This window comes from Rhinichthys klamathensis, unplaced genomic scaffold, assembly GCF_029890125.1.
Source record: "Rhinichthys klamathensis goyatoka isolate OS25496 unplaced genomic scaffold, OSU_Roscu_1.1 h1tg000394l_1, whole genome shotgun sequence".
Lineage (NCBI taxonomy): Eukaryota > Metazoa > Chordata > Actinopteri > Cypriniformes > Leuciscidae > Rhinichthys > Rhinichthys klamathensis.
Genome location: NW_026606896.1, coordinates 370,899 through 383,062, shown reverse-complemented (window position 1 = coordinate 383,062; position 12,164 = coordinate 370,899). Strand labels below are relative to the sequence as shown.

The window sequence follows — 12,164 nt, the reverse complement described above, 5'->3', positions numbered from 1 at the left end:
CAATCGTAGAGAGGTTTTCCCGCTGACGACAACTAAATGGACAGCGCAAAGAAATAAGTGCAGGCCTCATCAAAGTCTGTAAACACAGCTATACCAGCAAGAATTTCATCTCACATTCTGGATAAGAACCTCAAGAGCTGCTCAAATTGATGATTTAAAGCATGTAATCATACATCCTGATGGCCACCTACAGAAATGGTCGAGCAACTACGGAAAAATCGGCTAAGCAGAGAAAGTTTAAATCACACCTGCTAGCGCACTTCTCAAGATGTTTACGTACTAGGTCAGTAGGCGGTAGGGTACACCATGTTTTGTGGCTGTTCAAACACATGAGCATCTACTCTATGAAAGCAATCTGGTCGAATGTGTTTGACTACCTCTGGAAGTGGCCAAAAATAGACAAGCTCAAAAAAAAAATTAGCCCCTTTTTACACCACAGTCCACTTGTGACCTGATGTACAAAAATGCTTCTAAGTACCAGGTGTAAACAAGGCCTTGGACAGCTACCTCGTTGGGATACAACAGTTAAGGGATTAATGCTTAAATGAAAGCAGTCTACTTTTCAATAAACATTACTGGGACTAGCCTGGAATAAAACCACCATCAACCTGCACTCATCCTTTATCCCAAGATATGAGTCTATACTTGCGTGACTGTAAAAAAAGCATTACAAAAAGCCAACAAGTGACCTTAGAGGGGGTTTGGGCATCAATATATGCAGTTATGCTAGTCCAGCCATAAAGTCGTATGTAAAGCCTCAAACAGACAGTAGCTAAAACCTTCATTTGATATGTGAAACATGAACAGGGGCCCAAGTGAACAACTAGAACTTGGCAAATAGTAAAGTTAAATGGCTTAGGCAGAAACCTGGCTTGTTTAGTTCAAGTCAAGAATCTCAATGGACGAAAGAAAAAGGCTTAGTAGTGCAGCCCTAGAAGTCAAACTGAGAACAGTCATGAAACATCCAACTCCAGTCAGAAATGAATGAATACCAAAGAGAAACATGTTGAGTTTCATGAAGTTTATTAAAACACTAAAATTCACTTGACCAGGTTAACTTCTCCACTAGACACCACAGTTTGCCCACTAGAGATGGTCTTGACGTGCGTGTCTCTTCCTGTAAAAAGTGGTAGAAGCATGAGGGGCATTTAAATAAGTTCTCAGTTCCTGAAGTCAACTTATAGCAAGCACTCACTTTTCCTAGTGCAGCTTTGCTCACAGGAGCCAGAGGAGGGATGGCACACCGCTGTACTACAGTGGATGAAGATCTAACAGAGGGGGAAAGGGTTAAGCCATAGAATTACCTGTAAAAAGCACTAATATTAAGGGTTGAGGTAAGGCTGCAGAGCATACGGTTTCCTGCAGAGGAGCCAGTGATGCTGGATCTACAAATGTGAACATCTTCACAACAAAGCGCTTGTAGTGGCTCGGGAACTGAAGACCAGATGACCCAGTCACTGGAACCAATGTGGTCAGGTAACGATCATCCTGGTAAGGGCATCTGAAAGGCAAAGAGGCAGTCAGAAATGCCTTACAGCACACTAGATGGATAAAGACGGGCCTTACTCACCCATCAACCAGAAGATCCCATTGGGGTAGACTGAGTGGACTGGGGGTTGATGTCGCCCAGCAATGTCCCAGCATCAGGACAATGTTGGGGTCGGTCCTCTCCAAAATGTGCACCTCAACATACACAGGCTCCCGCAGGACTTTTGTAACTGGATAATCAGCATCACTGTAGTAGGACGTGTACGCCTCGTCCCCTGAGGAAGAATGCAGGGTTTAACTAGAAACTGGAGTTTTAGAAAGGCTTTAGGCATACTTGGGACAAACACTTACCTTCTGCACAGCCTTTGGTGACACATTGACCATTTGCCAGTCTAAGCTCCACCCTGAGGGGTCCAGGAGCAGCTACTGGTGGAGGTGGAGGAACGGTGTTGACCTCCACAACCAGAGCTTCCACAGAGGTACCAGAGTACCTACACTGGAAGAGAAGCCTGGACAACAAACAGTGAGCTTGTAGCATTTGTCAATGATTCACATTTATGATAAAGCATACATCACTTACTCAAAATGGCTGTCCCTTGTGATGGAACCAAGTGGTCCGACACCCACTTCATATGAGGAGGTCATTCTGTTTTCATACACCACATATCCACTGTCCTCCTGCAAATAGTAACATTGTTGGCATCCAATCCATTCTAAGCCATGCAGAACAAAACCACAAGCAGCTACTCGCCATCATGCTTGTGCCACATGCAGTGACGGGGAACTGGTATATAGCAAAGAAAGGTGTGGATCCCACAGGACTGCAAGCTGGATCATTTCCACCCAGGAGACGGACTGAATCCAGGCTCAATCGAGGCAGCGTAACATCTCTCGCCACCACTACCACAAACTGACCATCTCTTATACACTGGACAGTCACTGGAACGAGTTACAAGAGCAGGTTATTGCTGAGGATCAGTTTAACATGAATGCCTCTACATTGACTCTACACTCTTACCTGCCTTCCCATAGTAACACTGCTGTCCATTAAAGCAGCAGTTGATAGCAGCACACTCAGCACCACTGATACCAGGTGGTCCACATTGGATCTGCTCATAATCAGCTACAGTACATTTGTCAAGTGGTTCTGCCTTTGCCACTGGCTGCTTAGGCTGAAACTGCTGAGGAAACTGTTGACCTGCTTGTTGAACTGACTGAGGAAACTGTTGACTAGCTTGCTGTTGAACCGGCTTTTGAACCTGCTGAGGAAACTGTTGACTAGCTTGTTGAACTGACTGAGGAAACTGTTGACCTGCTTGCTGTTGAACCGGCTTTTGAACCTGCTGAGGAAACTGTTGACTAGCTTGTTGAACTGACTGAGGAAACTGTTGACCTGCTTGCTGTTGAACTGACTGAGGAAACTGTTGACTAGCTTGCTGTTGAACTGGCTTTTGAACCTGCTGAGGAAACCATTGACTAGCTTGCTGTTGAACCTGCTGAGGAAACTGTTGACTAGCTTGCTGTTGAACTGGCTTTTGAACCTGCTGAGGAAACCATTGACTAGCTTACTGTTGAACCTGCTGAGGAAACCGTTGACTAGCTTGCTGTTGAACTGGCTTTTGAACCTGCTGAGGAAACCATTGACTAGCTTGCTGTTGAACTGGCTTCTGAAACCGCTGGTCAGTTTGCCGGAACATCAGAGCTTGAGGATTCTGGGGCAGATCACTCCACTTCGGAACAGCATGACAGAAAGCACAGAACCAAACACAAAGTGCCAGAGACTGAACAGCACACCAACTTCCTGCCATTGTTCAACAGCTAGTCACACTGCTGAGATGCTGCCCTTTGGTCTTTTTGTACTCTACAGACTTTGGGTAATTAATGATAATCCCTCCCTCTTCATTAATAGTCATGATTCTCCAGACTTGCACTCCAGAGTGGGATTTTATGCAACTAGGTGATTCCATTTTTCTTGTTTTTCCACCCTTTTGAACATACATAAAACCACATTGAGCTGATTTCACAATAGTATGCTAGAACTATTTCTGCCATTTGAATTCAGCCTTATTTTATCCTTCAGTAGCTGAATATTATATTAGATGTTTTAGCTATTCTGGATTGTTTTATGGCAACAGGCCTGTATATTCAGGGTATGATTCAATAACAACGATGTACTAAAAACAGAAACGTTTTTCCGTTGATATTTTCGTGGGCGGACGACAACATAGGATGACCACCTCTCCCGCATTCTGCAGCGGGACAGTCCCGAAATTGTGAGTTTTGTCCCGCAAGACATAAATAGTGTCCCGCATTTCAGTTATGTCTGTATTATTATTCTTTTTTCCTTCCCTAAAATTACAATACCACAGTAAGAAATATAATAAAAACTGTGCCTGGCATTTAAAAATCTATTTGTGCAGCCATCATGTTCAAGTTGTGGAAATAACCAACCAACATACGCAATCGTAGAGAGGTTTTCCCGCTGACGACAACTAAATGGACAGCGCAAAGAAATAAGTGCAGGCCTCATCAAAGTCTGTAAACACAGCTATACCAGCAAGAATTTCATCTCACATTCTGGATAAGAACCTCAAGAGCTGCTCAAATTGATGATTTAAAGCATGTAATCATACATCCTGATGGCCACCTACAGAAATGGTCGAGCAACTACGGAAAAATCAGCTAAGCAGAGAAAGTTTAAATCACACCTGCTAGCGCACTTCTCAAGATGTTTACGTACTAGGTCAGTAGGCGGTAGGGTACACCATGTTTTGTGGCTGTTCAAACACATGAGCATCTACTCTATGAAAGCAATCTGGTCGAATGTGTTTGACTACCTCTGGAAGTGGCCAAAAATAGACAAGCTCAAAAAAAAAATTAGCCCCTTTTTACACCACAGTCCACTTGTGACCTGATGTACAAAAATGCTTCTAAGTACCAGGTGTAAACAAGGCCTTGGACAGCTACCTCGTTGGGATACAACAGTTAAGGGATTAATGCTTAAATGAAAGCAGTCTACTTTTCAATAAACATTACTGGGACTAGCCTGGAATAAAACCACCATCAACCTGCACTCATCCTTTATCCCAAGATATGAGTCTATACTTGCGTGACTGTAAAAAAAGCATTACAAAAAGCCAACAAGTGACCTTAGAGGGGGTTTGGGCATCAATATATGCAGTTATGCTAGTCCAGCCATAAAGTCGTATGTAAAGCCTCAAACAGACAGTAGCTAAAACCTTCATTTGATATGTGAAACATGAACAGGGGCCCAAGTGAACAACTAGAACTTGGCAAATAGTAAAGTTAAATGGCTTAGGCAGAAACCTGGCTTGTTTAGTTCAAGTCAAGAATCTCAATGGACGAAAGAAAAAGGCTTAGTAGTGCAGCCCTAGAAGTCAAACTGAGAACAGTCATGAAACATCCAACTCCAGTCAGAAATGAATACCAAAGAGAAACATGTTGAGTTTCATGAAGTTTATTAAAACACTAAAATTCACTTGACCAGGTTAACTTCTCCACTAGACACCACAGTTTGCCCACTAGAGATGGTCTTGACGTGCGTGTCTCTTCCTGTAAAAAGTGGTAGAAGCATGAGGGGCATTTAAATAAGTTCTCAGTTCCTGAAGTCAACTTACAGCAAGCACTCACTTTTCCTAGTGCAGCTTTGCTCACAGGAGCCAGAGGAGGGATGGCACACCGCTGTACTACAGTGGATGAAGATCTAACAGAGGGGGAAAGGGTTAAGCCATAGAATTACCTGTAAAAAGCACTAATATTAAGGGTTGAGGTAAGGCTGCAGAGCATACGGTTTCCTGCAGAGGAGCCAGTGATGCTGGATCTACAAATGTGAACATCTTCACAACAAAGCGCTTGTAGTGGCTCGGGAACTGAAGACCAGATGACCCAGTCACTGGAACCAATGTGGTCAGGTAACGATCATCCTGGTAAGGGCATCTGAAAGGCAAAGAGGCAGTCAGAAATGCCTTACAGCACACTAGATGGATAAAGACGGGCCTTACTCACCCATCAACCAGAAGATCCCATTGGGGTAGACTGAGTGGACTGGGGGTTGATGTCGCCCAGCAATGTCCCAGCATCAGGACAATGTTGGGGTCGGTCCTCTCCAAAATGTGCACCTCAACATACACAGGCTCCCGCAGGACTTTTGTAACTGGATAATCAGCATCACTGTAGTAGGACGTGTACGCCTCGTCCCCTGAGGAAGAATGCAGGGTTTAACTAGAAACTGGAGTTTTAGAAAGGCTTTAGGCATACTTGGGACAAACACTTACCTTCTGCACAGCCTTTGGTGACACATTGACCATTTGCCAGTCTAAGCTCCACCCTGAGGGGTCCAGGAGCAGCTACTGGTGGAGGTGGAGGAACGGTGTTGACCTCCACAACCAGAGCTTCCACAGAGGTACCAGAGTACCTACACTGGAAGAGAAGCCTGGACAACAAACAGTGAGCTTGTAGCATTTGTCAATGATTCACATTTATGATAAAGCATACATCACTTACTCAAAATGGCTGTCCCTTGTGATGGAACCAAGTGGTCCGACACCCACTTCATATGAGGAGGTCATTCTGTTTTCATACACCACATATCCACTGTCCTCCTGCAAATAGTAACATTGTTGGCATCCAATCCATTCTAAGCCATGCAGAACAAAACCACAAGCAGCTACTCGCCATCATGCTTGTGCCACATGCAGTGACGGGGAACTGGTATATAGCAAAGAAAGGTGTGGATCCCACAGGACTGCAAGCTGGATCATTTCCACCCAGGAGACGGACTGAATCCAGGCTCAATCGAGGCAGCGTAACATCTCTCGCCACCACTACCACAAACTGACCATCTCTTATACACTGGACAGTCACTGGAACGAGTTACAAGAGCAGGTTATTGCTGAGGATCAGTTTAACATGAATGCCTCTACATTGACTCTACACTCTTACCTGCCTTCCCATAGTAACACTGCTGTCCATTAAAGCAGCAGTTGATAGCAGCACACTCAGCACCACTGATACCAGGTGGTCCACATTGGATCTGCTCATAATCAGCTACAGTACATTTGTCAAGTGGTTCTGCCTTTGCCACTGGCTGCTTAGGCTGAAACTGCTGAGGAAACTGTTGACCTGCTTGTTGAACTGACTGAGGAAACTGTTGACTAGCTTGCTGTTGAACCGGCTTTTGAACCTGCTGAGGAAACTGTTGACTAGCTTGTTGAACTGACTGAGGAAACTGTTGACCTGCTTGCTGTTGAACCGGCTTTTGAACCTGCTGAGGAAACTGTTGACTAGCTTGTTGAACTGACTGAGGAAACTGTTGACCTGCTTGCTGTTGAACTGACTGAGGAAACTGTTGACTAGCTTGCTGTTGAACTGGCTTTTGAACCTGCTGAGGAAACCATTGACTAGCTTGCTGTTGAACCTGCTGAGGAAACTGTTGACTAGCTTGCTGTTGAACTGGCTTTTGAACCTGCTGAGGAAACCATTGACTAGCTTGCTGTTGAACCTGCTGAGGAAACCGTTGACTAGCTTGCTGTTGAACTGGCTTTTGAACCTGCTGAGGAAACCATTGACTAGCTTGCTGTTGAACTGGCTTCTGAAACCGCTGGTCAGTTTGCCGGAACATCAGAGCTTGAGGATTCTGGGGCAGATCACTCCACTTCGGAACAGCATGACAGAAAGCACAGAACCAAACACAAAGTGCCAGAGACTGAACAGCACACCAACTTCCTGCCATTGTTCAACAGCTAGTCACACTGCTGAGATGCTGCCCTTTGGTCTTTTTGTACTCTACAGACTTTGGGTAATTAATGATAATCCCTCCCTCTTCATTAATAGTCATGATTCTCCAGACTTGCACTCCAGAGTGGGATTTTATGCAACTAGGTGATTCCATTTTTCTTGTTTTTCCACCCTTTTGAACATACATAAAACCACATTGAGCTGATTTCACAATAGTATGCTAGAACTATTTCTGCCATTTGAATTCAGCCTTATTTTATCCTTCAGTAGCTGAATATTATATTAGATGTTTTAGCTATTCTGGATTGTTTTATGGCAACAGGCCTGTATATTCAGGGTATGATTCAATAACAACGATGTACTAAAAACAGAAACGTTTTTCCGTTGATATTTTCGTGGGCGGACGACAACATAGGATGACCACCTCTCCCGCATTCTGCAGCGGGACAGTCCCGAAATTGTGAGTTTTGTCCCGCAAGACATAAATAGTGTCCCGCATTTCAGTTATGTCTGTATTATTCTTTTTTCCTTCCCTAAAATTACAATACCACAGTAAGAAATATAATAAAAACTGTGCCTGGCATTTAAAAATCTATTTGTGCAGCCATCATGTTCAAGTTGTGGAAATAACCAACCAACATACGCAATCGTAGAGAGGTTTTCCCGCTGACGACAACTAAATGGACAGTGCAAAGAAATAAGTGCAGGCCTCATCAAAGTCTGTAAACACAGCTATACCAGCAAGAATTTCATCTCACATTCTGGATAAGAACCTCAAGAGCTGCTCAAATTGATGATTTAAAGCATGTAATCATACATCCTGATGGCCACCTACAGAAATGGTCGAGCAACTACGGAAAAATCGGCTAAGCAGAGAAAGTTTAAATCACACCTGCTAGCGCACTTCTCAAGATGTTTACGTACTAGGTCAGTAGGCGGTAGGGTACACCATGTTTTGTGGCTGTTCAAACACATGAGCATCTACTCTATGAAAGCAATCTGGTCGAATGTGTTTGACTACCTCTGGAAGTGGCCAAAAATAGACAAGCTCAAAAAAAAAATTAGCCCCTTTTTACACCACAGTCCACTTGTGACCTGATGTACAAAAATGCTTCTAAGTACCAGGTGTAAACAAGGCCTTGGACAGCTACCTAGTTGGGATACAACAGTTAAGGGATTAATGCTTAAATGAAAGCAGTCTACTTTTCAATAAACATTACTGGGACTAGCCTGGAATAAAACCACCATCAACCTGCACTCATCCTTTATCCCAAGATATGAGTCTATACTTGCGTGACTGTAAAAAAAGCATTACAAAAAGCCAACAAGTGACCTTAGAGGGGGTTTGGGCATCAATATATGCAGTTATGCTAGTCCAGCCATAAAGTCGTATGTAAAGCCTCAAACAGACAGTAGCTAAAACCTTCATTTGATATGTGAAACATGAACAGGGGCCCAAGTGAACAACTAGAACTTGGCAAATAGTAAAGTTAAATGGCTTAGGCAGAAACCTGGCTTGTTTAGTTCAAGTCAAGAATCTCAATGGACGAAAGAAAAAGGTTTAGTAGTGCAGCCCTAGAAGTCAAACTGAGAACAGTCATGAAACATCCAACTCCAGTCAGAAATGAATACCAAAGAGAAACATGTTGAGTTTCATGAAGTTTATTAAAACACTAAAATTCACTTGACCAGGTTAACTTCTCCACTAGACACCACAGTTTGCCCACTAGAGATGGTCTTGACGTGCGTGTCTCTTCCTGTAAAAAGTGGTAGAAGCATGAGGGGCATTTAAATAAGTTCTCAGTTCCTGAAGTCAACTTACAGCAAGCACTCACTTTTCCTAGTGCAGCTTTGCTCACAGGAGCCAGAGGAGGGATGGCACACCGCTGTACTACAGTGGATGAAGATCTAACAGAGGGGGAAAGGGTTAAGCCATAGAATTACCTGTAAAAAGCACTAATATTAAGGGTTGAGGTAAGGCTGCAGAGCATACGGTTTCCTGCAGAGGAGCCAGTGATGCTGGATCTACAAATGTGAACATCTTCACAACAAAGCGCTTGTAGTGGCTCGGGAACTGAAGACCAGATGACCCAGTCACTGGAACCAATGTGGTCAGGTAACGATCATCCTGGTAAGGGCATCTGAAAGGCAAAGAGGCAGTCAGAAATGCCTTACAGCACACTAGATGGATAAAGACGGGCCTTACTCACCCATCAACCAGAAGATCCCATTGGGGTAGACTGAGTGGACTGGGGGTTGATGTCGCCCAGCAATGTCCCAGCATCAGGACAATGTTGGGGTCGGTCCTCTCCAAAATGTGCACCTCAACATACACAGGCTCCCGCAGGACTTTTGTAACTGGATAATCAGCATCACTGTAGTAGGACGTGTACGCCTCGTCCCCTGAGGAAGAATGCAGGGTTTAACTAGAAACTGGAGTTTTAGAAAGGCTTTAGGCATACTTGGGACAAACACTTACCTTCTGCACAGCCTTTGGTGACACATTGACCATTTGCCAGTCTAAGCTCCACCCTGAGGGGTCCAGGAGCAGCTACTGGTGGAGGTGGAGGAACGGTGTTGACCTCCACAACCAGAGCTTCCACAGAGGTACCAGAGTACCTACACTGGAAGAGAAGCCTGGACAACAAACAGTGAGCTTGTAGCATTTGTCAATGATTCACATTTATGATAAAGCATACATCACTTACTCAAAATGGCTGTCCCTTGTGATGGAACCAAGTGGTCCGACACCCACTTCATATGAGGAGGTCATTCTGTTTTCATACACCACATATCCACTGTCCTCCTGCAAATAGTAACATTGTTGGCATCCAATCCATTCTAAGCCATGCAGAACAAAACCACAAGCAGCTACTCGCCATCATGCTTGTGCCACATGCAGTGACGGGGAACTGGTATATAGCAAAGAAAGGTGTGGATCCCACAGGACTGCAAGCTGGATCATTTCCACCCAGGAGACGGACTGAATCCAGGCTCAATCGAGGCAGCGTAACATCTCTCGCCACCACTACCACAAACTGACCATCTCTTATACACTGGACAGTCACTGGAACGAGTTACAAGAGCAGGTTATTGCTGAGGATCAGTTTAACATGAATGCCTCTACATTGACTCTACACTCTTACCTGCCTTCCCATAGTAACACTGCTGTCCATTAAAGCAGCAGTTGATAGCAGCACACTCAGCACCACTGATACCAGGTGGTCCACATTGGATCTGCTCATAATCAGCTACAGTACATTTGTCAAGTGGTTCTGCCTTTGCCACTGGCTGCTTAGGCTGAAACTGCTGAGGAAACTGTTGACCTGCTTGTTGAACTGACTGAGGAAACTGTTGACTAGCTTGCTGTTGAACCGGCTTTTGAACCTGCTGAGGAAACTGTTGACTAGCTTGTTGAACTGACTGAGGAAACTGTTGACCTGCTTGCTGTTGAACCGGCTTTTGAACCTGCTGAGGAAACTGTTGACTAGCTTGTTGAACTGACTGAGGAAACTGTTGACCTGCTTGCTGTTGAACTGACTGAGGAAACTGTTGACTAGCTTGCTGTTGAACTGGCTTTTGAACCTGCTGAGGAAACCATTGACTAGCTTGCTGTTGAACCTGCTGAGGAAACTGTTGACTAGCTTGCTGTTGAAGTGGCTTTTGAACCTGCTGAGGAAACCATTGACTAGCTTGCTGTTGAACCTGCTGAGGAAACCGTTGACTAGCTTGCTGTTGAACTGGCTTTTGAACCTGCTGAGGAAACCATTGACTAGCTTGCTGTTGAACTGGCTTTTGAACCTGCTGAGGAAACTGTTGACTAGCTTGTTGAACTGACTGAGGAAACTGTTGAATAGCTTGCTGTTGAACCGGCTTTTGAACCTGCTGAGGAAACCATTGACTAGCTTGCTGTTGAACTGGCTTTTGAACCTGCTGAGGAAACCATTGACTAGCTTGCTGTTGAACCTGCTGAGGAAACCGTTGACTAGCTTGCTGTTGAACTGGCTTTTGAACCTGCTGAGGAAACCATTGACTAGCTTGCTGTTGAACTGGCTTCTGAAACCGCTGGTCAGTTTGCCGGAACATCAGAGCTTGAGGATTCTGGGGCAGATCACTCCACTTCGGAACAGCATGACAGAAAGCACAGAACCAAACACAAAGTGCCAGAGACTGAACAGCACACCAACTTCCTGCCATTGTTCAACAGCTAGTCACACTGCTGAGATGCTGCCCTTTGGTCTTTTTGTACTCTACAGACTTTGGGTAATTAATGATAATCCCTCCCTCTTCATTAAAAGTCATGATTCTCCAGACTTGCACTCCAGAGTGGGATTTTATGCAACTAGGTGATTCCATTTTTCTTGTTTTTCCACCCTTTTGAACATACATAAAACCACATTGAGCTGATTTCACAATAGTATGCTAGAACTATTTCTGCCATTTGAATTCAGCCTTATTTTATCCTTCAGTAGCTGAATATTATATTAGATGTTTTAGCTATTCTGGATTGTTTTATGGCAACAGGCCTGTATATTCAGGGTATGATTCAATAACAACGATGTACTAAAAACAGAAACGTTTTTCCGTTGATATTTTCGTGGGCGGACGACAACATAGGATGACCACCTCTCCCGCATTCTGCAGCGGGACAGTCCCGAAATTGTGAGTTTTGTCCCGCAAGACATAAATAGTGTCCCGCATTTCAGTTATGTCTGTATTATTATTCTTTTTTCCTTCCCTAAAATTACAATACCACAGTAAGAAATATAATAAAAACTGTGCCTGGCATTTAAAAATCTATTTGTGCAGCCATCATGTTCAAGTTGTGGAAATAACCAACCAACATACGCAATCGTAGAGAGGTTTTCCCGCTGACGACAACTAAATGGACAGTGCAAAGAAATAAGTGCAGGCCTCAT

At 44.2% G+C, this 12,164-nt stretch overlaps 2 protein-coding genes and 1 pseudogene across 2 annotated transcripts; all 3 read right to left on the bottom strand.

Annotated features, from left to right (window-relative positions):
* Window positions 1-1,006: 1,006 nt before the first annotated feature.
* LOC130070103 (zona pellucida sperm-binding protein 4-like) lies at window positions 1,007-3,337 on the bottom strand (annotated as a pseudogene).
* A 1,613-nt stretch (window positions 3,338-4,950) lies between these two features.
* Window positions 4,951-7,282, bottom strand: LOC130070098 (zona pellucida sperm-binding protein 4-like). The gene is made up of 8 exons (XM_056234384.1): window positions 6,451-7,282; window positions 6,184-6,371; window positions 6,013-6,110; window positions 5,784-5,941; window positions 5,515-5,707; window positions 5,298-5,445; window positions 5,140-5,212; window positions 4,951-5,061 (listed from the first exon to the last, which is right to left on the bottom strand). Exons 1-8 carry the CDS (start codon window positions 7,238-7,240, stop codon window positions 4,985-4,987), a joined length of 1,725 nt encoding a protein of 574 aa, XP_056090359.1. The 5' UTR covers window positions 7,241-7,282; the 3' UTR covers window positions 4,951-4,984.
* A 1,609-nt stretch (window positions 7,283-8,891) lies between these two features.
* LOC130070105 (zona pellucida sperm-binding protein 4-like) lies at window positions 8,892-11,470 on the bottom strand. The gene is made up of 8 exons (XM_056234390.1): window positions 10,392-11,470; window positions 10,125-10,312; window positions 9,954-10,051; window positions 9,725-9,882; window positions 9,456-9,648; window positions 9,239-9,386; window positions 9,081-9,153; window positions 8,892-9,002 (listed from the first exon to the last, which is right to left on the bottom strand). Exons 1-8 carry the CDS (start codon window positions 11,440-11,442, stop codon window positions 8,926-8,928), a joined length of 1,986 nt encoding a protein of 661 aa, XP_056090365.1. The 5' UTR covers window positions 11,443-11,470; the 3' UTR covers window positions 8,892-8,925.
* Between the last annotated feature and the right edge of the window lie 694 nt (window positions 11,471-12,164).

What these genes read in the sequence shown, in the direction of transcription:
- LOC130070098 (XM_056234384.1), bottom strand. Translation starts at nt 7,240, where the DNA reads ATGGCAGGAAGTTGGTGTGCTGTTCAGTCTCTGGCACTTTGTGTTTGG. An exon ending in TGGGATCTTCTGGTTGATGG is followed by an intron (nt 5,446 to 5,514) that starts GTGAGTAAGGCC and finishes TTTGCCTTTCAG; the next exon opens with ATGCCCTTACCAGGATGATC. An exon ending in GCAAAGCTGCACTAGGAAAA is followed by an intron (nt 5,062 to 5,139) that starts GTGAGTGCTTGC and finishes CACTTTTTACAG; the next exon opens with GAAGAGACACGCACGTCAAG.
- LOC130070105 (XM_056234390.1), bottom strand. Translation starts at nt 11,442, where the DNA reads ATGGCAGGAAGTTGGTGTGCTGTTCAGTCTCTGGCACTTTGTGTTTGG. An exon ending in CATGTGGCACAAGCATGATG is followed by an intron (nt 10,052 to 10,124) that starts GCGAGTAGCTGC and finishes TACTATTTGCAG; the next exon opens with GAGGACAGTGGATATGTGGT. An exon ending in TGGCTCCTCTGCAGGAAACC is followed by an intron (nt 9,154 to 9,238) that starts GTATGCTCTGCA and finishes CCCCTCTGTTAG; the next exon opens with ATCTTCATCCACTGTAGTAC.